At 53.8% G+C, this 26,005-nt stretch overlaps 10 protein-coding genes across 10 annotated transcripts; 2 read left to right on the top strand and 8 right to left on the bottom strand.

The window, feature by feature from the left end:
• Positions 1–1,402: 1,402 nt before the first annotated feature.
• Positions 1,403–2,329, bottom strand: MCYG_04607 (conserved hypothetical protein; the record flags this gene model as incomplete). The annotated part of the gene is made up of 2 exons (XM_002846824.1): positions 1,403–2,185; positions 2,246–2,329. 2 exons carry the CDS (start codon positions 2,327–2,329, stop codon positions 1,403–1,405), a joined length of 867 nt encoding a protein of 288 aa, XP_002846870.1.
• A 787-nt stretch (positions 2,330–3,116) lies between these two features.
• MCYG_04606 (DUF907 domain-containing protein) lies at positions 3,117–5,342 on the bottom strand (the record flags this gene model as incomplete). The annotated part of the gene is made up of 3 exons (XM_002846823.1): positions 3,117–3,412; positions 3,483–4,970; positions 5,036–5,342. The coding sequence occupies 3 exons, from the start codon at positions 5,340–5,342 to the stop codon at positions 3,117–3,119; spliced, it is 2,091 nt and encodes a 696-aa protein (XP_002846869.1).
• A 1,509-nt stretch (positions 5,343–6,851) lies between these two features.
• On the bottom strand, positions 6,852–7,985 carry MCYG_04605 (conserved hypothetical protein; the record flags this gene model as incomplete). Its single annotated transcript, XM_002846822.1, has 3 exons — positions 6,852–7,087; positions 7,171–7,553; positions 7,624–7,985. The coding sequence occupies 3 exons, from the start codon at positions 7,983–7,985 to the stop codon at positions 6,852–6,854; spliced, it is 981 nt and encodes a 326-aa protein (XP_002846868.1).
• Positions 7,986–8,353: 368 nt separating this feature from the next.
• On the bottom strand, positions 8,354–10,036 carry MCYG_04604 (n-alkane inducible cytochrome P-450; the record flags this gene model as incomplete). Its single annotated transcript, XM_002846821.1, has 5 exons — positions 8,354–8,502; positions 8,560–8,829; positions 8,879–9,564; positions 9,605–9,697; positions 9,789–10,036. The coding sequence occupies 5 exons, from the start codon at positions 10,034–10,036 to the stop codon at positions 8,354–8,356; spliced, it is 1,446 nt and encodes a 481-aa protein (XP_002846867.1).
• A 631-nt stretch (positions 10,037–10,667) lies between these two features.
• MCYG_04603 (conserved hypothetical protein) lies at positions 10,668–11,882 on the top strand (the record flags this gene model as incomplete). The annotated part of the gene is made up of 1 exon (XM_002846820.1): positions 10,668–11,882. The coding sequence occupies one exon, from the start codon at positions 10,668–10,670 to the stop codon at positions 11,880–11,882; it is 1,215 nt and encodes a 404-aa protein (XP_002846866.1).
• Positions 11,883–12,771: 889 nt separating this feature from the next.
• MCYG_04602 (hexokinase-1) lies at positions 12,772–14,469 on the bottom strand (the record flags this gene model as incomplete). The annotated part of the gene is made up of 1 exon (XM_002846819.1): positions 12,772–14,469. The coding sequence occupies one exon, from the start codon at positions 14,467–14,469 to the stop codon at positions 12,772–12,774; it is 1,698 nt and encodes a 565-aa protein (XP_002846865.1).
• Positions 14,470–15,082: 613 nt separating this feature from the next.
• On the bottom strand, positions 15,083–16,904 carry MCYG_04601 (transcriptional regulator PacG/VIB-1; the record flags this gene model as incomplete). The annotated part of the gene is made up of 2 exons (XM_002846818.1): positions 15,083–16,682; positions 16,765–16,904. 2 exons carry the CDS (start codon positions 16,902–16,904, stop codon positions 15,083–15,085), a joined length of 1,740 nt encoding a protein of 579 aa, XP_002846864.1.
• Positions 16,905–17,931: 1,027 nt separating this feature from the next.
• Positions 17,932–21,240, bottom strand: MCYG_04600 (glycosyl hyrolase; the record flags this gene model as incomplete). Its single annotated transcript, XM_002846817.1, has 3 exons — positions 17,932–20,714; positions 20,851–20,969; positions 21,191–21,240. 3 exons carry the CDS (start codon positions 21,238–21,240, stop codon positions 17,932–17,934), a joined length of 2,952 nt encoding a protein of 983 aa, XP_002846863.1.
• A 953-nt stretch (positions 21,241–22,193) lies between these two features.
• On the top strand, positions 22,194–23,708 carry MCYG_04599 (glucosamine-6-phosphate deaminase; the record flags this gene model as incomplete). The annotated part of the gene is made up of 6 exons (XM_002846816.1): positions 22,194–22,207; positions 22,342–22,422; positions 22,529–22,553; positions 22,599–22,751; positions 22,843–23,352; positions 23,403–23,708. 6 exons carry the CDS (start codon positions 22,194–22,196, stop codon positions 23,706–23,708), a joined length of 1,089 nt encoding a protein of 362 aa, XP_002846862.1.
• A 321-nt stretch (positions 23,709–24,029) lies between these two features.
• MCYG_04598 (betaine aldehyde dehydrogenase) lies at positions 24,030–25,579 on the bottom strand (the record flags this gene model as incomplete). Its single annotated transcript, XM_002846815.1, has 2 exons — positions 24,030–25,050; positions 25,104–25,579. 2 exons carry the CDS (start codon positions 25,577–25,579, stop codon positions 24,030–24,032), a joined length of 1,497 nt encoding a protein of 498 aa, XP_002846861.1.
• Between the last annotated feature and the right edge of the window lie 426 nt (positions 25,580–26,005).

The following is a 26,005-nucleotide window of genomic DNA, read 5'->3' as shown; positions in this document are numbered from 1 at the left end:
GATAGGCCGTCTATATCGTCGTGCGCTAGCACCAGGCGCCTTACCGACCTCGAACGCTATACCGGATCGGGGATTTGGTGAGGCATGCCGTGTTTCACCTTTTTTTTTTTTTAATTTTCCCAGCATGTCCTTAACTATTCATGTCGTTTACATTACTACATAGTATGTATTGAAGGAGAAAATAAAAAAAACTTATGCGCTTTTTGCGATGTAACTTGCTTCTTCCCTCCCCCTATTTTTTATTATTATATCTGTTTGATATTTAAAAGCTTTGTCTCTTCTGCTTCTTTGGTTGTTCTTTTTTTCTTTTCTTTTCTTCTTCACCTTTCTTTCCCCAGACTTTCTCCGCATTTTTTTTTTTTTTGACGCTGAACCTGGACTGAAGGGCCTATTATAGCCTCATCCTCATATTTAGGCAGCCATTATAAAGCTACCAATATATTCGTCAGCCCGTTGATAGTCAAGAACCTTCGTTTCAATCGTCCAAAAGACACGTAGCATCTTTCCATCGTTCTCAATATCAATATCGAAAGGGCAGGATTCCCTTCAACTACCAAACCAAACCATCATCACCAAAAATGGCTTCCACCATGACACAGTCTCCCCATACCTCGCTGCCTCACAAGATGCATGTCTTCTCCAGCACCGGCAACAGCTCCAGCAAAAGCTCCAGCTCAAGCTCAAAGCAGCTCTCGATCTCAACTCTCAGCCTAGACATCCAGCGTGCTATGCAGTCTTCCTCGAGCCAGCCAAAGTACATCTCCGCAGGCAATGATGACTTTGAACACCCACCACCGCCTCCTCCATCTCCAGTCGGCTTTCCCACCGCCTCATCTGGCTGGAGGTAGACGAGACCACCAGATGACCCAGGAAAAACAAATGATAATTCACAATTATTTCCTCTCCTGACGCCTCGGATAATACGGTCGTCGATGAAGCAATATGGCCACTCTTTTCAATCCTTCTGCTGTCTTTCCTTTCGGTTTTTTTTTTTTTTTTCAGAACCATAATTCTTAATTGGCATTGGGTCGGGATAGAACGGAGTTGTGTTTAGATGGCTTCAACTTCCTTTCTTCTTCTGCTGCTTTGTTTCTTTTTTCCTTGCTTCTTTTTCTTGATATCCCTGCCCAAGGAGCTGGTTTTCTTCACGTCAGTATTTTTTTTTCTCTCTTTCTTTCGGAATGGATGCTCAACCACCTTGTACGGGCCCGTTTGCTTCTTTCTCCTTTATCCGTCTTCCGCACATCCTTTTTTGACTACTGCGCCCACTATGACAGATAATTTTTTTTTTCCTTTTATCAGTTTTATCCTCAAATAACCGATCTCTTCCTCAAGTTTGAACACGCAATTGTAGGCGGTAGTCGAGAGTATTCCAGTGACCGGTCATAAGGCCGTTCAGGTATCAAGAGCCTGCAGGTTCACTAGCCGTAGGCGTTGTCGATCCCGTCTGCACCCCAGACCCACGGCCACCCTGGTTAGAAGACGCCTGGCTGCTCCGCTCAGCATACATCCGCTCCAACGCAAGTAGCGCATCTCCATCGCCCTCCAGCGCCAGCTTATTCAACCTCTCAGCCTCTGCAACCGCTGCTTCAACCCTATTCCACCCCGCAATCTTCTCGTCCTGAAGCTGGCTCTTTCTCGACGGAAACACCGTCCTGACAGTGTCCGTTTCGCCCCTGGCATGTTTCGCCTTCGCCAGCCGCGCCAGGAATCGTGCCTGGTTGCTCGCTGCCACCCTGGATGCATCTGCCGGATCGTTGCCTAACACGCTCTGGCCGCCAGCACTGGATATTAAATTTGCCTTTTGGCCCACGATCCTCACCCGGTTGACGCACAGCAGCTCGCTACTGTCCTCTTCATGCCGCCATACCGGGGGAAGTGAGCCAGGTAGTCTCTCCGAGGCACGAGAAAACATCAGCTCTGTCCCTATCATGTCCGCCCAGGAGCAGCTGAATATCTGGTTGCCGTACGAAATTATCGGATTGGATGTGTGAAGGTCCATTATCTGGATCCTGCTTTGCGATTCTTGCTCTTGGTCGGTGCTATACTGCTGTCCGTCCCCGTCGACTGACGGGTTCAAAGACGGATCAATCGGTGAGTCCGTGGGACTCGCCGTAGACGATCTCTTTCTCGGTGGCCGTATCAGCCCGTTGGATGAAGATAGCTCGAGGTTGATATAAACTGTCTATATTGACATATCTCTTAGCTTCGAAGTCCATTCGCTGGGTGTCGTGGGTTCTCTTACCTCTGCTTCAAACGTATCATACTCATATTCATATTCCGAATCATCGCCATCCTGGTCTATGGCACTCCCCTCACGCTGGTCCATGGTCGTGAACGTCAACGTTGGCTTGATATCTTTTTTTCTTGTACCATTGAAAGTATCGAAATTGTTTGAGCCTCAAGTTACATTTTTAGCTGCTTCATGAGTTACGTCATCAGCATTGAAAGATTGCGATAATGGAACAGAATAAAACACATCGAGTGCTGTGACTTTGATTTTATTATATCTTACCCCGAGTGTACAGCTAATATCCAGCCTTTTTTCATATATACTCCGTACAGGATGTGATTTCTTGATATATTGCTGAATTAAGCTACCAGACTGCATGTAAGATGGCAAGTGAATACATATATATTTACCGCGATGACAGGTTACTATGGACATTCAGACTCAGCCTTCTACATCTAAAACAATGAAATATGCAAGTAGAATCAAATATACAGTCGTTGTTGTCTACAAGTAGAAAAGAAACACCATGGCCTCTACAAATCACACCGTATGGAAATAGAAGATGTGAGGGAGAAAAAACAGCAAGAAATCCAATGAGTGAAAGAAGACTCGATAAGGGGATGACAGGACACAAATGCAGGCTAGACAAAAGAGAAAAGTTATGCGGCATGGATAGGTTTTATGTACGCGGAATGGTAGAATAGATTTGATTGCTAAGGAGTGGTATATGAGAACGAGTGTATGTATGTGCGCGTGAGGGTGAATCAGGGGTAGGCTTGGTTGGAGGTCAGAAGGTAATGCTATGCAAGATGTGAAATTTTAAGAGAGCGTGTTATGCAAGTGTGCATGAAAGTAAGAAAATATTCAAAATATGTATGACGCCTTAATGCAACAAGGACTGATTCTGTTGGTGTGGGTGGTTCGTAAATGATACATCGCTTCCGGCGCTTCGAGGCCTTTCGGGGCTTACGCCACGATGTTGAACCAGCCGGTCTGTACTCTCACTGTAGCCATGCTTTGGTTTTGATGGCGGTGCATCGTGGTAAGACTCGTATCGAGAGACATAGTTTAGCTTGCCAGCTTCTTCGTCGTGTGCATATCCATGGCCTTTGGATCTGAGCAGGATTGAATCCCGGGGATCCAACGGGGTAAGGTTATCTAGATCTCTGTCGATGTTTTCTATATGAAATACATGTTAGCCATGAAAACAAGGGGTGACGGTAAAGTGTAAGGAAAAGGATATGCTTACGCTTCTCCTTATGACGCTCCTGGTGTGGGTTTTTGCCAAACAGAGCCATTACGCCATTGACAACTATAAGGATGCCTAGGACGACGGCAAGAGTTGTCTGGACTGCAACAAGTGCAACACCAGTCACGGTCTTGGTTGTCTTTGAGATGCCGAACTCGTCGACGAAGACTATGATGCATCCAATGGACAACACTCGGACAACCTGAATTGAGATGTTGATCCATTGACCAGACTTTGTCTCGAATGGTCTAGTCCACAGCAAGAGAATAAGCATGAGAGCCTCGACAATGAACTGACCAGCAGACTGTACGAGGCCATGTCCATCTCCGCCAGCAATCACACAGCCACGAACAAAAAGGTAGACGATAACAGGCACAAAGATCCACCAGTAATCCTTCTTGTAATGGTCGTAAAAGAGGCTGTACTTGCGCCAAGCTTCCTTGTCTTCATACAGAGCCGAAGCAGTTCCCTCGGTCTTCTTAAGACGCCGGGCAAGGGACCAGATGCGGAAAGTGAAGTATCCAAGAACACCTGTGAAGAGGGTAAGTGTTGTTGCTGCAAGGGCTTTCGCTGCCCATGAATCACCACGCGTGAACTGGAAGATGCAGTAGAGAGTCCAAACCCCGTAAAGAAGAAGAATCAAGTTGGTGATTGTTCGCGCAAGGAAACCCCAGTAATGTTTTCGGAAGTTTGACAAACGTTCCGGAAACGTGGAGTAGAGTGCCCAGAGTTCCAGGATGACTTTTCCCAGCAAAATGCCCGCAGCGATGGCAGCGATGACAATGGCAAAGATCAACAGGACTGTCATAAACGTATTGGCTGCTGGGATGGAGAGTTCCTCAACACTCTTCTTGATTCCGCTGACTTGATTGTTGACTTCCTCTTGAAAATCACGGGCAAGAAGCTGAACATGGCGGGATACGAGACTGATTGAGCGTTTTTCAGTGGTATTGGTGGCATTGTTTTGCATTTGGGTTGCACTTCGGAGATAACTAACACTGTTTTCGGTGAGGTTTCCGCCTGTATGGTTGCGGAAACTGTCGATGGATTCCTGCAGCTGAGTCCAGGGAATAAGGCCCAAACTGAAGCCGAAGTTCTTGGTAAAGCTTTTGTACGCAGCAGGATATTCTACGCTGAGCATCCCGTTCAACGCAAAAGCCTGAAAGACACCTATAACCTGGCCGAATGATGGACTTGCGCCAGGAGCGCCTGGGTGAGCAATAGCGCCGGCAGCACCGATACCAGAGACGGCCAGGGCAGCACCAGAAATGCCCACAGCCACATACGATACCGTGGGGGAGTTTAGGGTTTTTCCATTTCCAACAGTCGATTGAACACATGTGAGCTCGTTACCGCCGTCTTTTCCAGTTAGTTTCACAGTAGCCTGCGCTTCCAAGTCTGGCACATTAAAGGCAATGGTCGGAATCTTGTCTCCAAACTTGTCGGAGATCGTTTGCTGGCCTTTGGCGCCAAAACTACCGGCAGGTACTATATGAACCGTCAGTATCCTTGGATTATCCAACCTACTTTGGGTGATTACAGCATGAACATACCGGGACAGAGCTCCGCTACGAAAGTGTCACCCTGGCAAGGATCAAGGTGCTGTTTGAATATCTGCCCATATGCATCGATGGTAATGTCTACAGTGACATTCTGTGTTTTGCCGTTTGTCCCTAAGATGTCATATGTGATGGTTTTGGCAGCGCGGTCAAGTACAAAATCTAACCGCTGGACCTTGATATCACTGTTATCAAGACAAGTGGAAAATCCGTTGTTTTTGAGTATATCCGCGGCAAATGTGTATCCGGCGTTTAGAGATAGGAACGTCCACGCAACCGTGGTTAGGGATATGGACTTCATGCTGATGGAATGCGAGTCAAAGCTGGAGGTGTGGCCAAAAGGAGGTGTGATAGTGACCAGCCCTGGCAGGCCACTTTCGGTAGAGGGGGGGTTGGCCGAGAGTTGAAGGACGCAGATGTGAGTTCCGAGACTGATAAACGAAGGAGACGTGAGGTTGAAAAGAAACAGAACGATAGGAAGCGCTGGCTAAAGGACTGGAAGACTAGCAGGGTCAACCCGCATAGTATGATGCAAAAGACGGTCAAAAAGAGCAATGCCGATGCTATTCTAGTGCGCTGGGAACATTGAGTAGATAAACAAATAAGAAAGACGGTAAAGCGAGGCCCGTTCAGACACAAGATGGTCTTCCTCAGGGGCTAAGCGATTGGCCGACTGTCCATATAGAAAGAATGGAAAAAAAAAATATCAACAAAAAACGGTTGAATATCAAGAACTGTCAGAAGAATTCGGTATATACGCAAAAAAAGAAGGTTAACAATGAACGGAGAAGTTTGATTTTATTTTTATTTTTCCCGTAAGAAATGAATGTGATATGGCATTGTTTCAAAATGCCATTGCACTGGTCCTGGGGGTGTAGAAGGAGAAAGACGATGATTGGAGAAGTAGTGGATGGCGAGTGTAGTTTCTCTGGAGGGGAGAGTAAGCGGGCCAGTGCAAAGGAGCAGCCAGTCAAAGGCCGTCGACACTCTCCTTTCGCTGCTTGACCAAGACATTGAGGGCGTAATTATGGAGCCCCCAAGGAGACACTTTCGCGCCGGCCTTCAGTCATGCATCCGCCACGTATCCACAGAGGCACCAACACATCGCTGCTAGCGGTATGGATCAGGGTACATAATCTGTGATGCTTCCATCGGGTTGAACATGCCTTTAATTCAGGTACCATCTTGCAGGAATAACCACTCACAAAGACGTCGAGTTCGTTGGAGAAACATGTTGAAAGGTCGTTGCAGTAGTGTGGACCGGGATAAATTAAGGATGAAGGATTACATAGGAAGAAATGTAAACCCCTGTGCGATGCGGACCTCTTGGTTCCACTGTACATAGTAAGGCAAGCGGCAAGCTAAACCTCAAGCCACAGCCACAGCCAAGACGGTGCTGGCCTGGACTCTTGGTTAAAGGCTGAAAAAGGATCATCGGCGTTCATGAACAGTTGTTTCTTCTCCTTGGATTTGCCCTGTCAAAAAAAAAAAGGGTGGTGCCGTTTTCACCTCATGCCATAAGCCCAATAGCGTTTAATTTAAGGGAACCAAGCCGCCTTCTGCCGTCTACTCGAAGGGAGCAAATATAGATAAACATATGGAATCCAGTTGATGAATCGAGGACCGGAATGAGGAACGAGGGGTCCCGTTTCTAATAAAGATTCCATCGGAATATATGTACGTACACTCCGGCATCGCGGTACAGGGTTGTTGTAGTACATGGGAAAGGGGGCTGAGTCTTCTTGTCTCCCTCTTCTTTTGTTTCGTTTCCTTTCTTCTCCGTGGACCAGGAAGATTTATATCGGACAGGCTACTTCTGAGCCTTGCTCTGCTGCTCTCGCATGGCTGCCCTTGCGCTACGACTTCCACCAAGTTTCGGTCCACGTGGTGCGTCCGTCTTGGTTGTTTTGGTATTTCGGGTACGAGCTCCGCGTCTTCTTGAGTGAATGGCGTCTAGGAAATCTCTACGGAACTGATCTGCGATTCGATCATCTGCAGCCTGATCGTCTTCAATCGACAGCCTCTGGGGTTCTTCATAGACATCGACTTTAACCCAGCAGTATTAGCCATGTTACTTTTTAACTAGCGTGGGATGTGCAAAGCCAGGACTAAACGGGAAAAAAACTCACGTTTGCTTTCGCGCAGGACTTCTTCTACCAGCCGATCGCGCATTATATCTTCGCTATTGCGCCTCCTCCGACCACTGCGACTCTGCTTGCCTTTATTAAGCATGTCCTCGTCTTCGGGAGGCGCGGAATCACCCTTGGCAAGGTTCCTGGTCGCAGCCTCTGTCCTCGCAATGTTCTGGAGCTTCGAGTCTGGTCCAAGATCAATCTCGTGTAATTTGCCTAGAGTCGCCGGCTGCCTCTGGGTAAGCAGCAGCTCTGCAGACGGATGTTCCGCCGTTCGCCGTGATTCGTTATCCGTAGGATTGGTAGGATCAGTTGTCTCCGACGGTAACGTCCCATGGCGACGTTTAGCCATTTCAGCTTCTATAAACGCCATCCTTATACTGTTAACTACTGCAATGTTTATATGAAGATAAAAAAAAACAGGAAGAGTAACAGAAATGTATTGCGTACATGTGCTTGTCAACGTCCACCTTTTGGCCTGAATGTCCGACGAACCGATCTGATATACCGCTTAATCGACCGTCGGCCGCAGCCTCAGCAGCCGGCACAAGAGCTTCACTCCGCGACGAGCGAGACGTGGAGAATTCTATGCCGCCTCTGCGTGCTCTGTGCAGCTTGCGAGGTCGCACTATATCAGCGACACCTGTATCGTCTGTCTCTGCGTCATCTTGAGCCGGCGACGTTGATGTATTCGACGCGACCAGTGTTGATGCCTTCGCCTCGCCTTCGTCTTCGGCCCTCGTATCGTCAGCACGTCGGCGCATGAACTTTCTCCGCTTCGCAGGGTTGAACTGGGGTGTGTCGACGTCCATGATGCGTATATAACAGGTTCGATATCTCTTGTCTCGCTGGTTGTCACGAAAGATGGAAAAAGATCAAGTTGAATCTTTGATTCTTCGTCTTTTTCGGTCTTTTTTTGCGCCACTTTTAGTTCCCGATTATATAATCATTATATAAGCACAATGTGGCATAAGTTTGCGAACACTATCACAGTGAAGAGAAGAAGATAGAAGGACTAATTATTCCATGAAGATATATATTACTCCATGGGTCAAAGTAAGTATAGAGTAGGAGAGAAAGAAACCCCCGAAAGCTATGTACAAATTACCATTAATAACCAGCCGGAAACAGGGATATAGACAGATATCTTTTATAGCCATCGTCAGAAATATATACCCGGCTATCTCAAGGCCACCTTTGCACCGTACTTGCTCGAGCAAGTGACGGTGAGCAGCTCCGTCCAGGGATGCGGATCTCTAGACTCGATTGTTCTGAATCTCTGCATAAGCCTGACGGTAGCATACGATGCTTCCGTAAGTGCGAATTGTTCTGATACGCGGTTAGTAGATGCATAGGAGGCAGTGACAAGAAGGAGAAGCGACATACGGCCAAGACAGATTCGGGGACCACCGTTGAATGGGAGATAGCCCCATCCAGGTCTGAGGGTCTCCCACCGCTCAGGTTTGAACTCGAGAGCATCGGGCCCGTAGATGTCGGTACGACGATGCATGGAGAAGGCACTGTATACGACGGAAGTTCCCTTGGGGACGAAGACGGGGGACTGGCCGTCTGGTCCACCGCCGCAAGGGAGGATGGTATCACGGATGGCACTGCGAGCGTTACCCGGGACCACAGGGTATAGTCGGAGAACTGCTCCTGTTAGCACTGTATAGAGGAAGGGGAAAAACAAGGGAGGAAGACGGACCCTCGTTCATGGTGTAGCGGAGATACTTTAGTTCCTTGATCTCCTCAAAAGACGGGATACGGCCATCGAGCGTCTGGATCTCGGCCTGCAGCTTCTCCCAGACATCCTGGCGTTTCGACACGGTGTTCCAGAAGAGGGTGAGCAGACTGGCAGTGGTATCACGGCCGGCCAGCAGGATGTTCATGAGCTCTGATCTCAAAACAAGCGGATCCTGCGTCTCCTTGACCAGTTCGTCCAAAAAGACGTACCGTCCGGCCTCGTCCGTGCCGTCCGCTCCCTTCTCACGCGAGTTATACCGCTCGATACCCTTCTTGACATAATGGTCTGCGAAAGTATGCACGTCTCTGACGCCCTGCTTGTACTTCCCGCTCGCGAAGGCGGTGGGCAGGCCGACCCTGACGCGGCGACCGATGTAGCCGGTGCAGTAGTCAAAGGACTGGCCGAAGATGTCGCCCTTGGGAGCGGTGCTGCGGTGGCCAGATAGGGTGCTGGCAGACTCACCGAAGAGGAACTCCGTGGCTGAGTCGAGGGTCATGCCGAAGAAGAGGTTCTGGAGGTCGACCGTCGAGCCGTCCGTGGGTATCAGCTCGATGAGCTCGCGGACGTGGCGCTCGAACATGTTCAGGTCTGCGATCTGGGAGCGGGAGAAGTTGGGCCGCAGCATCGATCTGGAGTGCTCCCAGTCGCTGCCATCGTTGGTGAAGACGCCGTTGCCAAAGAGCTCACGGAAGCTTGCCTTGCGTCTGGGAGGGAGCTCGTAGTCGCCGAACTTGACCGCCAGCACCGTCTTGACGTTCTCCGGCTCGCACGTCGTTATTACTGCGATGGTCAGCACATCTTTATACGCCTGCAGATATGGGGATACTGACTCGGAAGGCCGGTGAGCCTGCTGGAAAAGGTGTTGCCGTACTTCTGGTATCGCTTCCAGATGTCCTCGAGAAAGGTGTCGTGCTTGCTGCTCTTGACGGCCTCGAAGACGAGCCCCAGGCCAAAGATGGGATCGAAGTCGGGATAGGCTGGCGGCGCCTTGCAGCCATGTTCCTTTGCAGCTCGACGGCGAGCCAGCGCTGCCTGGACGTAGAGGGCGAGGCGGTAGAGGACGAAGCCTCCCAGCAGCACCCAGCCCAGCGACAGCAGGTTACCTTTACCAGCGAGCATTTCTCTTGCTTTCTCGATTCCAAGTCCAGAATATATAGTCTTGATGATGGACTGGCACACTGTCTCGATCTACACATATATATATATATATTCTACATCCACTCCATGTATCCACCGCGGACACTCCGAGCAAGCCACAAATGCTCGGTTGTCGGCTGAACCACATGAAACCAACACGGAGCAACTCGACTTGCCGTCCGGGACGTCGTCACCGATGCACAAAACTGCTGGCATTGCATTATCTCAGGCTCTGCGTATCCTTCAGGCTTGCTTGCTTGCTGGGTTTTCCCCTGTTGGACGTGGAGCACTCAGCTGCTTATGTAAGGAGGGTAGGTAACATGTACCGTCACATGACTACGATTTAACCTTAGTATTAATAAGCGGACGACTAGGTTGATGTATTATATAATAACAGCATGAGTAATAAGTCATGTGACGTTTTAGCCAATAATATTGTAGAAAACTAAAGCTCGCTTACTTCTGGACCCACTTTACAAGATATATAAATCTCCAAGCTTCTTTTCTTTTTCCACTTTTTCTCCACATAGTACATGTTTTTAACTACCCCCCCTGTTCTTTAATAATTTGCCAAGTGGACCTCGATAATTAGGATCGCCCCGTGAAAGCCAGCATGTCTCGCGTTGAGTTTACAGACGAGGAAAAGACATCACTCAAGGTAGCACGGAAAGCTCTGAAGGAAGCACGCGCTGGGCGCAGGGAGGAAGTGGACGGCTCCGACAGATACTGGGACTTTGCCCAGCTGCAGCTAGATCAGGAAGAGGCCATCGCGAAGACAACATGGCACGCGAGAGAGAGAAGTGCCACAGACCCATCAGATCCGGAATTCCAGGAGGCCAAGTCCGTATACCTGTACCAGCAGGATCGCAGAGCACTCCGTCGCAGGTCACTCAGGGAGAAGCAACAGACATTCCAGAAAAAAAATACAATCCTTGAACTATCTTCAAAACCAAGCTCTGTCGCTACTATTTGCGCCGCATACGTTGAGCTGCTGATGGATGTCAAGACGAGAACAAGCCGTCAGGATCAATCGTCGTTCTCATCACAGGTCAAAAAAGCATATGGAGGCACGACGGGAACGAAGAAGGATCCACATAACTGGTGTGTGCTCGATGGAAAGATGTATCATGCAAGCATGTTCAGAGCGGCCCACATATTTCCGCTGTCGCTGGGCCAAAGGTCAATGGCGTACGTCTTCGGTCCAGACGCCAAGGGTGAGATAAACTGCCCTAGAAACGGCCTGCTGCTCCCTACCGAGCTCGAGAGAACGTTTGACGACCACCGGGTTGTCATCGTCCCAGCGGAGTCGCACCCAGACGGCCCGCGAGAGTGGAAGTTCCTCGTCCTGGACAGGTCAGGCCTCTGGAATTCAACCGTGCATGGACCCCACAAATACTCCGACATCCACCAGAAAAGGCTCATCTTCCCAAACAATTTTCGGCCGCGCGCGAGGTATCTGTACTTCCACTACCTCTGCTCAATGATATACCTTTTCCGTCAAGACAAGAGGACCGGCGTGGTTCGAAGCGACCTCCCAGACTCGGAGATGCCAGAGCTTACTGGAGCCTGGGGCAGCCACGGCAGCTACCTGCGTGACTGTCTGATCTCTGGCTTCATTGACGAGCTAGGGCATGAACTTCCAGAGGGTCTGAAAGAGGACATGCGGTCGAACTCGTTTAGCAGCCAATCAGAAAACGAACTGGAAGAAGTTGTCAGCTCACTAGACGACCTGGATCTCGACAGTGACGAAGATGAGAGCGATGAAGAGGAGTATCTGCCATTTGAGGCTAGCTCTGATTCTGAGGCGGAGGATGAGGGTGTGGAATGAAGTGGTTAGGACTTGTAAGATTGTGCTTGAGATCAGAAAGTTGTGATTTGTGTCTATTGAAAAGTAGGATGCTCAATTATAGATTCGACACATCTTCATCTTCCTCTTCAGCGGCCTCCAAGTGGTCTACCATATCACAACTACTTCCAACACCAATAACCACTATATGTTGGTATTCTTCAAGAGCATCAAGGAGACTTCTCGCCGCTGCTTGGTGAATATAATAGCATCAGGTTGACCCTGATTTCCTGTGATTTGCCTGAAGACTTTGAAGCATCTGTGGAGCATATATCTCTGGCTGCAGCACCATCAACAGCAATAACAATAGCGGCAGCTTGACAGACTGGAGCATACCGGTATAAGGAGGGCCAAAATCCAACGGAGTACGTCTTCGGCCCAGATGCAAAGGGTGAAACCAATGACCTTCGAGACAGGGACTCGCCGTTTCGATATCAGACCAACAAGCTGGGCCGTGAACTAGGACATTTAAAGAGAACATGCAGTCAAGCTCGTTACAGCGATGGAGGTATCAAATTAGACTACTGGCAGAACCTTTGAACCGGTTCGCTTGGAAGATAAAACATAGAAGATTAATAAATATAGCATCCACCATGCGTCCTCATTGGATGTGACTATTTTTAAAATCATGGCATATCCCCGTATCCGCGTCCGGCCCGGAGGATGGCTTTACTATTTGAGTAGATGATGAGTAGGGAAAACGCCCGCCCAGCCGACAGACAAGATAACTCCGCTCGTTTGAGAACTCCAGCGCCCAAGACATAAGGCCAAAGACAAGACAGAAGACAAGACAGAAGACAAGACAGAAGACAAGACAGAAGACAAGACAGGCTATGGATCGTGAACTTGGGGATAGAAAAGAGACATGACGCTATATGCTTGCTGCGGGTACGGCGACGGCGACGGCGACGGCGGCACCGAAGATGCCGCTCTCCGGTGCTGGGTCAAGGGATATTACGGGGACTGATGGCGAGTGCGTGTCTGAGCCCGAGTCTGCGGTGTCTGCCTGGCCGCCGACGGCCAGGGTGAGGCTGTTCAGGTATGTCTGGCATGTGCTTCTGAAGTTGGGATACTTGTTGATGACGGTGCCGTCGCAGGCGATGGTGACCGGCAGGCTGGCGAGCTCAGTCTCTGCGGCCGCCGGCTTGGCGAGGCCGTCCGAGTCCGGCGTGGACGGCAGGACGGGGGACTCGCTCTCGTTGCGCAGGCGCCAGAGGCTGTAGATGGCGGTGGCCAGGTATGCGGCGCCCCGTCTGGAGACGCACTTGCAGGTCCTCTGCAGGAAGAGCAGGTCGGCCGTGGCGGGCGGGACGACGAACTCGTGGCTGCCCTGGAGCATCGCGGCCGAGCGGTCGAGGGCGGGCGAGCTGTCGGCCTCGATGCAGGCCACGATCGCGGTGTCGAGGGAGTAGGGCGAGCGCATGGAGGGCGGCAGCTCGCCGCCAAACAGGCCCGCCGTCTGCACCGCCTCGACGATGATCAGCCGCACGATCTCGCCGATGTAGCGGCCCGTGACGAGATACTCGAGCGGCTGGTAGTCGGGCTTGATGTGGCTGCGGTTCAGGTCGTCGTCCCAGCGGGTCATGGGCAGCACGCCGCCGCCAAACATGCTCATCTCGGTGTTGATGATGACATGGCTGGCCCGCGCGAACCATTCGGCGGGCCTGCGGCCGAACTTCTCGAGCCCGATGGCGCGGGTGGGATAGTGGATGGCGACGTTGGTGCCCGTGCCGAGGATGAGGGACATGCGGGTCGACGGGTCGACGTAGGCGCGGGACAGCAGGGTGGCAGAGCTGTCGTTGACGATGGCCTCGATGCGGACGTTCAGGCGCCGTTCCCGACACGCGTCCATGATGAGCCCGCCGAGGTCTTCGCCCACCGTCCCGTTGGAGCAGAGGAAGCCTTTGCCCATGCTGAGCACCAGCCCGCTGCGGACGGAGGTCTGGTCGATCGGGAACGACCACGACAGCCCCATGGGCAGGGGGGCGGCAGCGTCCTGGCCGAACCCTTCGCCGCCCGCACGCAGCATCTCGTCCACCTTGAGCGCGATCCACGCGAAGAACGCCCTCCCCTCCAGCAGCTTGACGGACTCGTCGATGACGGACGACGCCATGCGTACGATCTTCATCCCTCCGTCGTTGTTGTTGTTGTCGTCGTCGTCGTCGTCGTCGCCGCCGCCGCCGCACAGCTCGACCAGGGCGACCCTGAAGGTCGAGCCGCCCACGTCGAGGGCCAGAAAGGTGCCCGTCTCCGTGCCCGTGGGCAGGGTGTGGTTGAACGACGGCAGCATGCAGACGGGCGACGACTTCGCGCACCGGTCCAGCTGCAGCCGGATCGCAGCGGCCATCGAGGCCAGCCTCTGCGTCGTCAGATGGGCCGTGAACTCGCGCTCGATCTCGACGGCAAACTCATCCAGCGAGCGTCTGCTCCGCCGTCTCTTGAGCGAGCCCTGTTTCTCGCACGCCTGCGCCGGCCGGGTCCGCAGCCTGAGCAGACGCTGCAGGACGGAGATGAAGCTGGCGAAGAGCTCTCGCAGCCGCAGGGCAACCTGTTCCAGTGTCTTTCCCATGTCGTAGAATGCCAATTCGGTCTCCGTAGTATCGTTGGTATGTCGGCCGTCTCGACAGTTATATAGCCAGTCTCGTAGTCCAAGGAAGCAAAGGGAGGAACGCTGTAACTATAGTCAACAGACAGCAGTGAGGCCGGGATAAATACCATACGGTGCTGTGCTGGCCGGGCGTTGCAGTCGACCGCTCTCCACCTCCCATTAACCATGCGGACGTCGAGCGAAAAGGAGAGTGTCGAGAGGAAGAAGAAAAGTGTTCGGTGGATTTGCTGCTACTGTGTGTGTTGACGGTGGCCGCGCAGGGTGACATCGGGTGGATGTAGGATGTCGAGACAGCAAAGAGACGCATGCAACATTACATAGGGTCTTACGTATAAGAGTTACATGGCTGCGGGTTAAAATGGCAGATGGAGATGAGATGTAACATGGGCAGGCATCCAAGCATTTGTATGGCGATACACCGGATTTAGAGTATATAAGAGTGATACAGCATATACACAAAGCCAGCGATGAAGCAGTAGACGTAGTTCGTATGTACAGAGGAAACAAGACGATGACTCCGAAAGGACGCTGGCCGCAGACGATTCATTAGACGGCCACACAATAACAGACGAGGTCAACTGGCCCCGGCAAAGTAGCGCTTGCTCCGGTTTTTGGCCGCCATGTCGTCGACGTAGCCGGTGTGGTGGACGACGTGCGGACGGTAGACGGCGTCGACGGGGGCCTGCCACTCGTCCAGCGCGAGCGGGAAGTACTCGTACAGCGCCTCGTCTCCCGCGCCTATGATGGCCGGAACCAGGGGGTCCGCTTCGGCGTGGTGGAGCGGTGCAGGGCGCTTGCGTGCCCTGGACGGGTCGGGCTCGTCGTGGGCTGCCTCCGAGAGGGACGCCGGCGGAGGGACGTCTATCGAACGGGGGGACCCGGCGCTGCCCTCCTCGTCGACGAACGAGAGGGCGATGGGCGCCACGCTCGAGCTGAGACGGCGTCTCTTGAACGTAGACCGGTCCTGGTTGGCGTTGTATGTAGACCTGTCCTGGTTGGCGTTGTACGTGGACCGGTCCTGGTTATTGCTGTATGTAGGCCGGTCCTGGTTATTGCTGTACGTAGACCGGTCCTGGTTATTGCTGTATGTAGACCGTTCCCGGTCGGACTCGACCTTCAGCTTGCCCGTCTTCGAGGCGCCGGCGTTGCTCCTCGCCAGCGCGGCGGCCGCCTGGGTGTTCTTCCGCGAGGCGGCCGCGCTCCCGCTCAGCGGCAGGTCCTTTCGCGACTGGAAGTTCCTCGGGCTCCGGCCGCGGACGATGATGGGGCCCGACTGCGTCTCGCAGATGGATATCTTCGCGCCCGTCGACAGCGTAGCCATGATCTTCAGCCGGAGCACAAAGTGCTGCTGCAGCTCCTTGCGCCGCCCGTTGTTCGCGGTCGCTATCCGGAACTGCAGCCTCTTCCACGCGATCGAGAACGTAGCGTAGTCCGAATCCGTGTCCTGGCCCGTCATCGTATCCAGCCCGATGGCAGGCGGCTCCTTTTCCGTCTTGTCCTCTGGCTGCTGCTGCTGCTGCTGGCCCTGGGCCGCGTTGGCCGCGGGCGTCTTCCACGGCACCGAGATGATCTTGACCGGGTTCCCTTCCACGGACTCGGTGGCAGAGACGGTCAGCTCCTGCGCCAGGATCGGTATGCGGTCCCCTTGCTCGGTCATGATGTACCGCAGCGTCCGCGGCAGGGTGATCGAGCCCGTGATCTGGAACAGGTTCCGTCTGTAGCAGGTCAGCTCCGCGACCGGAGGAGGGCCGCTGTGCTGCTGGTGCTGGTGCTGGTGCTGGTGCTGGTGCTGGTGCTGGTGCTGGCTGAGGGGGGTGCCGCCGCCCGTCGTCGCGCCGGGCTCTCCCGTCGGCGAGGTCGTCCAGGGCGACTCTGCCAGGAAGAACATGCCGTGCAGCTGCGCAGTCATCGAGAGCGAGGTCCGTCGTAGCGAGTAGTCGAGCAGAGTAAAGTTGTATACCGGCATCGAGAAGGAGAGCAGCTTGTGGCCATGGTCTATCGAGGCGTCCTCCTGCTGCTGCTGCTGCTGCTGCTGCAGCGGATCAGGCGCCACGGCCTCGAAGGCCCCGTGGCCGGCGGGAATCATGTCGGCCATCTCTGGAAACGGCTCTTCGAACTGGTTGCTCGAGAACCGTCGCATCGACATCGGTTGCGTGTAGCTCATCTCGTCCGCGCTGCTCAGGTTAGCAACCGCTCGCACGTATAACGCCACACATAATATACCCACAACCACGCCGTCAACGGAGAAACACAAACCTGGGGAAGCCGTCAGGATCATAAGGCGAGGGCTGCGGCAGCTCCATGGACGCCATCTGGTGGTTCAAGAAGTCGCCGTGGGCGATGTTGGGCAGAGGCGAGCCCATGTACGGCATCGCCATCGCATCGTAGCCGTCCATGTCGGGGTCTCAGCAGCGAGGCAGCGTAGGCAGCGAGGCAGCGCACTCCTCTATGGAGGTCGAGAGGGGCAGTCTTTGGTATTGTCTCGTCTTCTCGTCTTCTCGTCCCGTCTTCTCGTCGTCCCGTCTTCTGGTCTTCTGGTCTTCTGTGGTGGCGGCTGAAGATGCGAACCTCGACAGGGAAGACGATGATATGCTGCAGTTATAAGCCAGGATAAGCGAGTTCGCTCTTCTCTGTCGGTCTTCTCTTGTCTCTTCGAGTAATATAAGTTATCGCTTTACTCAATATCTAAAGTAAGCCTAAAAAGATCTTCCGCCCTAAAAATACTTGGCCAGTTAAAGGCTTGACCAGAACCTCGCCTTCAAACATGGACGTACATACGGACGTACATACAGACAGACAGACAGACATACATACATACAGACAGACATACATACAGACAGACAGACATACATACGTACAGACATACATACATACAGACAGACAGACAGACAGACAGACAGACAGACATACATACAGACAGACAGACATGGTGTATATAGCGTAGATGTATAAATTCTAGAAGCACTTAGCACGCCAACTATAGCCAGGGGCGCCGGTGGAATTCCCCGCTTGCATCTAACTAGAACAAGCAGGTCGCTGTAAGCCTTCGTCTGGCACTATGTTATACATCTGCGGTGGAGCTCGCCGTCTTTTTCCCTATCTATGATGTATTGTCCTTTTGCTGGCGGGCGTCTAAGCGATACCTGGAGAAAGAAGGGAGAAACGCCGCCAACTCCATGTAATGCTACATAACAGAAGATAGAACGGAAGAGAGAGGGAGAGAAGAAAAGAGAAGAGAGAGAAGAGAGGGAGAGAAGAAAAGAGAAGAGAGAGGAGGAGAGAGGAAGAGAGAAGAGAGGAAGAGACTACGAGCGTAGCCAGGCGGCGGCATCACAGGTCAACTCCTCGAAGCTGTGCAGCACAGAAAAGCCCATCGTCGTCAGGCTGTCGAAATTGCCGTCGCCATCCACCTAGAAGAACCGGTCAGTACGCTGTAATCGAGGTATGCTTCGACCCAAGATAGCCTCGGGTCGTTTTCGTAATTTGGTGCATCTTGATTCGACGGACAAGGATGTGCAGAGGGCCTGAACGGACGGCATGGAGAAAGGGGACGAGAAGGACAAGGCAGATATGGGGAGGTGGAGGCCAGAGGAAGCCATAGAGAAGAGATGGAGAAGAGACGGAGAAGCGATAGAAAAGAGATGGAGAAAGACTCACGCAGTCGAGGATGACGGTGTCTCCGCCCTGCTTGCGGATCTCCTTGATGCCCAGCACGATCAGGCCCTGGACGAGCGTTGCGTATTCTCCGACCGAAGGAGATATCACGGGCGACGAGATGCCTCCGGCTCGCACGCGAGCGTCCTTGACGGCTGGAGCCACCCGCGCCAGCGACGAGAGGGCGTTGTACACCACCACGCTGCCCACCATCGCCCCGTCGGCCTGTCGTTTCGCCCGTATGATGCCGCAGTGCGGTCGTCCGGCCAGCGCTGTCTTGTACGTCTCCGCGACCCCCTGGCGCGAGCTCGTCTTGACGTGGTCCACGATCGCCTCCCCGTACTCCCAGCCAAACACCAGGTCGTACTCCACCTCCGTCGAGCTGCTGAGCGACCGCTTCAGGCCCTCCGGCTGCGTCCAGCTCTGCACGTCGTGCAGCACCAGCGAGCACATCGGCCGCGAGAGCGCCAGCTCCCACCCCAGGCTCGCAAACCAGCGCCGGAGCTTTCTCCGCTCGACCGGGTCCGCCCTGGGGATGCCAAGGTATATCCCGGGCAGTCGAGACCCCAGCTGCAGGTGCTTTACCCCTGGCCGCTGTGTCAGCGTCTGGATCGCGCGGGCGTGGAGGGAGCTGCCGATGCCCAGCTTGCGTCGTGCCGGGTCGACCAGAATCGCCCCAATGACCCCCGTCCCCGTCGACTGGAAGAAGTACGTCGTGCAGAAGCCGTTGATCGCGTGCGTGCTGCTGTTCCTCACCACCAGATGGCACTCCGTCACATCCGCGTTCCTCAGCAGGAACGTGTCCGCCGTCACGCCGGCCAGCTCGCCGCGGTTGGGCCCGTCGCCGTCTCGTATCGACGCCAGCAGCGCGTCCAGGGCGGCAGAGTCTCGCTCCTCGTTCCACGTCTCCACCAGCCAGTGCTGGTGTGGCTGGCTTGTCCGCCGCACGCTCTTGCCCAGCGTCCCTGGCATCCGTCCGGTCGCCGCCAGCTCGCCGTAGAGCACCTTGACCAGCGTCTGCAGCGCCGTCTCTGTAAAATCGTAGGTGCACACGTACGTCCCGATCGACTGGTCCGTCGCAAAGTCGTACGGTGAGCTCACCGCGACCACCAGCACGGGCTTCGGACGCTGGTAGCCGCCGTTCCTCGAGTTCTGCGAGCTGCAGAGGAGCGAGACGTGCTTGGTGAAGCCGTGCTGGTACAGGTTCCTGTTCGAGTCCGCCGTCACGACGATCACGGCGCTGGCTCGGGTGATCAGGTTCTCGTGCATCGGTCGAAGGCCGCTCGCGCTGTAGGACGTGTGCAGAACCCGTCCGTTCCTCCGGCGGGCTAACGAGCGGCCCAGATCGCGGAACACGCCCTCTCCGCTCTTGATGGTGGCCGGACTCGAGCCTCGCTCCCAGTTCGAAGAGGCATCGATCGAGTGCGTCGACTCCCGGCTGCGTTCGCCACAGGCCGTCGTCTGGGACGCTGCTGCTGAGGCCGGCAGCGGTTTGACCAGCGGAGTGAGCAGCAGCAACTCCTCGTCGGGCTCGAGTAGGCTGGAGAGCGGAAGCAGGTTGGCCCTGTCTCTGACCACGGTGATTGACTTGTGGTAGGCCTGCGTCGACAGGCTGGTGTGGGAAGGCTGCAGCTTCGCCAGGAGACTGAGGCCGGGCGGGTTCAGGGCGTGCTCCCAGCTGGTCCGCCTGGCCTTCATGGCAGACACTCTCGCCAGAGACTGCCGTATCCTCTCCTTGCTTATCATTCCGTTCTCGACCCCCAGCCTCAGCCCGTTGATGGCCTCCTGCTGCACCGTAAACGACCTGCACAGCAAAATCAGGTCGCATCCGGCCTTGAGGGCCATCACCGTCCCGCCCCCAACGCCGATATTGCTGCTCAGCGCCTCCATCTCCAGACAGTCGGATACGACCACCCCCTGAAAGCCAAGGTCGGAACGAAGCAAGTCTTCAATCACCTCTTCGGACAGACAGGCATGCATGACGTTCATCCCACGAGACATCATCGAACACCCGCCCACAATCATCGAGTCCAGCCCTTGAGTGATTGCGCTGCGGAAGGGGACGAGAGCGCTGAGCCGGAGCTGCTCGAGCGTATCCGTAATGACCGGCACGTCTGACTGCGAGGCCAGCAGGTCCAGGTTCCCGTACGAAGGGAAGTGTTTGCCGCAAGTGGCCACCCCCCCGTCCTGATACCCCTTCATAAACTCGACGCCGTATGCTGCCACTTCCTGCGGATCGTCTCCAATACTGCGGACACCCAATGGCTGGTTTCTTCCGTTCGTCAGGACATCCAGCACCGGCCCCAGGATCCAGTTTACTCCTACAGCACGGAGCTCCTGCGCCGTCGCCTTTGCTACCTCCCTGGCCAGCTTCTTCGATCCCGTGGCCGCGACCCCCATGGCGCTGGGGAATTGACGAATGTAGACATCATCGAAGAGGCTGTTGACGCCTCCGTTCTCCTGGTCAAGCCCAATTAGCAGAGGTGACTGATGGCCGGCCTGCCGAGCGATAGTCTGGAGCTCAAGGACGAGCTTAGCGGTGTCATCTGCGGCTATCCGGAAGTTAGTTTTCTGGCCATCTTTTCACCGCAAAGTGCTTTGTGACCATGTGCTGAGAAAGATGAGCTACAGGACGTGCACGAAAAAGAAGAGAGGGGGAAAAACGGTGGAATCAAGGGATGATTGTACACTTCAAGTTCTTGGCTGTCAATAGAATGGCTCCGAGATGGTAGTCTTCGATAAGAGAGCGTATCTGGGGGTCAACGGTGGTACCATCGAACCCCATGACAAAAAGCTGTCCCATTTGCCTGTATCCAATGTCATGCATGACGATGTCTCAGTCAGCCCTCTGTCTACCGTATATTCAACTGGTGCGAGCAGGACAGGTGCAGAAAGGGAGGGGTCCCATCAAGCTATAGTTGAACCAGGCTATAGCACTGTAACAGCTGGCCATGCCACCCGCACGGCACATGCATGGCCAAACAAAACACAAGCATAAAGTTGCTCAGTCGCAAGGGTATAGACGAACCTGTTGAGGTTTGCATCCCACTCGGGGGACATCTCTGCGCTGGCCGCCATGGCAGGCCGGGCATGCCGTGCCTCTCTCCCCCCCACGCCACCGGCCACCCGCAATCCAGTATCACAGCAGCAGAGGTAGCTTTCGTGGCGCGCGTGCGTATCTGTGCTATGCCGGTAATGTTATGTACGCGCCTTTCGAACCGGAGGGGCCGCCCTTCGGGCGACGCTTGCGATCGATCGATCGGTATAGCTGAGAAGTGGATAAGCCGGGAGAGATGGTGGGTGGTGTCTCTGCGCCCAACGCAACCTTCAAGAACGACCTGTCACCGGGAGGGGCCTTGTCGCCGTCACAGTCGCAGTGCAGGTCCCGAGAACCACAGCGTGTCCAACATGCAAGGTCTGGCTTGTCGTCGCGTGCGCTTCAGCTCTTGCAAAACGAGGCTTTTGCGCGCAAGAAGAGGAAAAACAACCTTGAGGATCCAAGGATGAAAGCTCGAAAAAGAAGGTTGCTTATGTAAGAAGATGCTGATTAAGGCGTCTTACTTAAGAGACTTACATAAGACCCTTACATAAGACGCTCTTACTAACACGCAGCGTCTCCTTCTCAACACTTCGTATCTTATATCTTTATACTCATCAAGTCACTTCACACTCCATGTTTGTTGCTGTGCTTTACTTTTACATGAAATGCGACGTTGCAGTGTAAGATGTGTATTTACATTACACCGTAATTATGCATACCACCTCGATACGTCTGTTACTAGCTGTAACTTACGGTATACTTTATCAACTTTGGACTTTTTGATATGAAGAAGATGAGAAGGAGAACGAAGACGATGACGATGATGCAGAAGAAGGACGATGCATGGCCACGGCGAGCGGCCCGGAGAGGCACAGGACAGCAACCTTGATCCCTCACCTATAGAGAGAGAGGGATAGAGATGGATGAGCGTGAGGAACTATTGAGTTCTATGATGTACATGTGTACGGAGTAGCATTATGCTTCCTGGATGATGTTACCCTCGTTGTAGGTTACAGTGCAAAGCAAACCGGAGGATAGTGTGGAAGAGCCGAAGGCGTTGGCCGGAAAGGCAGAGAGGATGCCCGGTTATATGAAGAAGCGCTGCTGGCTGCTTTCATCTCTTCATCCTCTCATCCCAGGCTTCATCTACCAACCACCAGAGAAGAGCTGTTGACGGTCTTCTACTTCTTTGAAAAACAGCCAGACAACCAGACCAACATGTAAGTGCGGACACCGGTGGCCCGATGACGATGATAACATGCTGACGGCAGAGCAGGAGAGTGATCATCAGGAAGAACCCCCAGGCTGTGTCTGAATATATTGCAGACTACATCATCAGTACGCCTTTCCTGTTTATTTCAGCTTTGCTCCCGTCAAGCCATGATCTGACGACTAGCCAGGCCGAATCAATGCGTTCTCTCCTTCGGCTGCCAGACCGTTTGTTCTTGGTCTGCCCACCGGAAGCAGCCCTGAGATTGTATACCGGATCCTGGTCCAGCGGTACAAGGCCGGTGAAATATCCTTCAAGCATGTCGTCACCTTCAACATGGTAAGGTCACCATTCTACACTTATAGAAACCCATATGCTAAGTGACGGTGGACAGGATGAATACGTCGGGCTCCCCCGGGACCACCCGCAGAGCTACCACAGCTTCATGTACAAAAATCTCTTTGCCCACGTCGACATACCACCCCGAAACATCAACATCCTAGACGGCAACGCCCCAGACCTGGCCAAGGAATGTAAGAATTTCGAGGCAAAGATCGCCAAAGCAGGCGGCATAGACCTGTTCCTCGGCGGCGTCGGTCCAGACGGCCACATCGCCTTCAACGAGCCCGGCTCCAGCCTCAGCTCTCGCACTCGAGTCAAGACGCTGGCCTACGACACCATTCTCGCCAACTCTCGCTTCTTCGACAATGACCTGTCCCAGGTGCCTCGTACCGCACTCACAGTCGGCATCAAGACCATCATGGACGCCCGCGAGGTCGTCATCGTCGTCACGGGCGTGCACAAGGCCGTGGCCCTGCAAAAGGGTATCGAGGGAGGCATCAACCACATGTGGACTCTCTCCGCCCTCCAGCTTCACCAGCATCCTCTCATAGTCGCGGACGAGGACGCAACGCTTGAACTAAAAGTCAAGACCGTAAAGGTATTTCCCTACAACCTCTCAACTATTTATATACGCTGACAGGATAATAGTACTTCGAAAGCATCGAGCTCTCGGGCACCGACGCACGCACTCAGGGACCTCCACTCGTCCATCCGACGAAGCCATACGTGCCCGTCCCCCCGCCATCAGACCTCAGCACTCCGGTGGGCTCGAAGCGCGGTCTTAAAATCGACACTGCCTTCCAGACCGGAGACGGTGACCCCGACGAGCTCACGCCAGACAGCATGTCCTCGCGCATCGTCGACTCTGCCATCGCAGGCCTAGACGAGACCATGACCCGAGGCGGTGACCTGATTTTCGACAGGATGGGGTCTAGAATTCCCACCCAGGGATGAACATTTTTAGTAACAGGAAGTGAAGTATGGGCCGGTCTCTCTCTTATCTCCACATAGCATTGTAGTATTTATGGCATATAAAGTATTCTGTCCGTCCATCCATCGTTTCGTCATGTTCATGGCCTTTATGTTTTGTGATGTTTATGTGTATATATCGTGTTAGCGCTTGGTTTACTTGCATTTTGGCGTTGGAAAGGGAAAAGAAAAAAGGAGCATCGGAAGGAGTTTCTGTATCATAGTTAGCTACTTTGTATATACACGAACGACTATCACATGCGGTGAAGTAGCTCTTTATAAGTCTCGTCCGAGTCAAGTGTAAAGCTACAACTTGGTAAAGCTGGTCGCTACCACACCGCTCATGTCGACCAGGGTGCTCTTCGTCCTGACCCAAGCCTCGATCCCTCGCCGGCCGTTCTCAACGCCAACGCCGCTCTGCTTCCATCCGCCAACGCTCATCTCTGCCGGCGACTCTCCCCACGAGTTGATCCAGGTGATCCCGGCATCGAGCTGGTCGATGACTCGATGGGCAAGGTTGATGTTCTGCGTAAAGACACCAGCCGCTAGGCCGAGGGGAGTCTCGTTGGCCCGTCTGACCACCTCGTCGACGGTCTCGTAGTACAGAATCGACATTACCGGCCCGAAGATCTCTTCCTGCACTATCTTCATCTCGTCCCTACAGTCGGTAAAGATGGTGGGTGTGATCCAGTATCCCTTGTCGAAGGAGGTAGAGGAAATAGACCGCGGCTTCTCGAGGCCGCCGTACAGCAGCTTGGCTTTATCCTGTTCGATTCCATGTCTGATGTAGTCTGTCACCTTTTTGTAATGGACCGCAGACACGAGCGGGCCGAAGTTGGTCGTTGGATCCATCACGTCGCCGGCCCGAATGTACTGCATCTTCTTCACCAGCAGGCTTTCGAAATCGGACTTCATGCTCGACGGAACGAAGACTCGAGTCCCGTTGGTGCAGACCTGGCCGGTGCTGAAGAAGTTGGCCAGGATGGCGCCGTCGACGGCGCCGTCTAGTTCTGCATCTGGCAGGACAATAAAGGGACTCTTGCCTCCCAGCTCCATGGTCACGTATTTCATGTTTCCGGCCGCAGAGCCAGCGACCTTCTTACCGGTTGCGACCTGGCCGGTGAACGAGACCTTTGCGATCGCCGGGTGTGCGGTGAGATAGGCGCCTACGTCTCCGGCGCCATGAACGACATTGAACACGCCGGCCGGGAGACCAGCTCTGGTGTACAGGTCTGCCAGAATCTCGCCGTGCAGCGGAGTGAACTCGCTAGGCTTGTACACCATCGTGTTGCCAGCCGCCAGACACGGAGCTGACTTCCACAGCGCACTACCAACCTATTAGTAGCTATAGTAACAACACCAAGAACAAAAGAGACGTACATCTGGATGGGATAGTTCCAGGCACCGATGCCAGCACACACTCCCAACGGAGCTTTCTTCGTGTAGACCCAGGCATCGTCTCGTAGCTGCACCGTCTCGCCGTTGAGTCCGCCACCGGCGACCATGCCGGCAAAGTACTCCAGCACGTCTGCTCCCGTAGTGACATCGACCGTACTCGTCTCTGAGAAAGGCTTGCCCGTGTCTGCCGTCTCGACTCTGGCAATCTCGTCGTTCCTCTCTCGCAGCAGCTGAACCGCCTTCAACAGGATGCGCGCGCGGGCGACAGGAGGCGTCTTCGACCATGATGGAAACGCCGTCTGCGCTGCCTTGACGGCCTGGTCGACATCTTCGTTCGAGGCGACGCTCACCTCTGCCAGCACTTCTTCAGTCGCTGGGTTGACCGTCTCGAAGGTCTTGTTCGAGGTGCTGGCCTGCGGTTGGCCGCCATAGTAAAGACGCTGCAGCGACATCTTCATCTTCGTCCAACTACAACACTTACAACGTCGACCGGACAAGCAATTATCACAACGAAAACAGCTTCAAAAAGCCCCTCAGAGTGATGTCACTTTGCATGCGACCAGCTTCCTTTTCGTCTTGGCCAGGAAGAAGAAAAGAAGCAAAAAAAAAGAGGCCCATCTCCGAAGGTCGTGTTAGCTGTGGTCAGCCCATCGATGGGTACGGGCAGATCTAGCGATTCTTACATCCAAATGGATCAAGTGGAGGAAGAATAAAAGTTTGAAAGATGAAAAAGGGAAAAAAAAAAGGGAAAAAGGGACCTTGACGGAGTCCGCCGTTGGTACACAAGTGGAATGATATATAGGGATGGTTGTTGTGCGGTCAATATCTATCAACCCCTGTGCTGGATGCTGTCAACCCCCCAGCGTCTCTCTGGACGATTGCTG

Source organism: Microsporum canis, genomic scaffold (genome assembly GCF_000151145.1).
Source record: "Microsporum canis CBS 113480 supercont1.4 genomic scaffold, whole genome shotgun sequence".
Lineage (NCBI taxonomy): Eukaryota > Fungi > Ascomycota > Eurotiomycetes > Onygenales > Arthrodermataceae > Microsporum > Microsporum canis.
The sequence above is the reverse complement of the archived record's forward strand: the minus strand, read 5'-3'. Positions and strand labels throughout refer to the sequence as shown.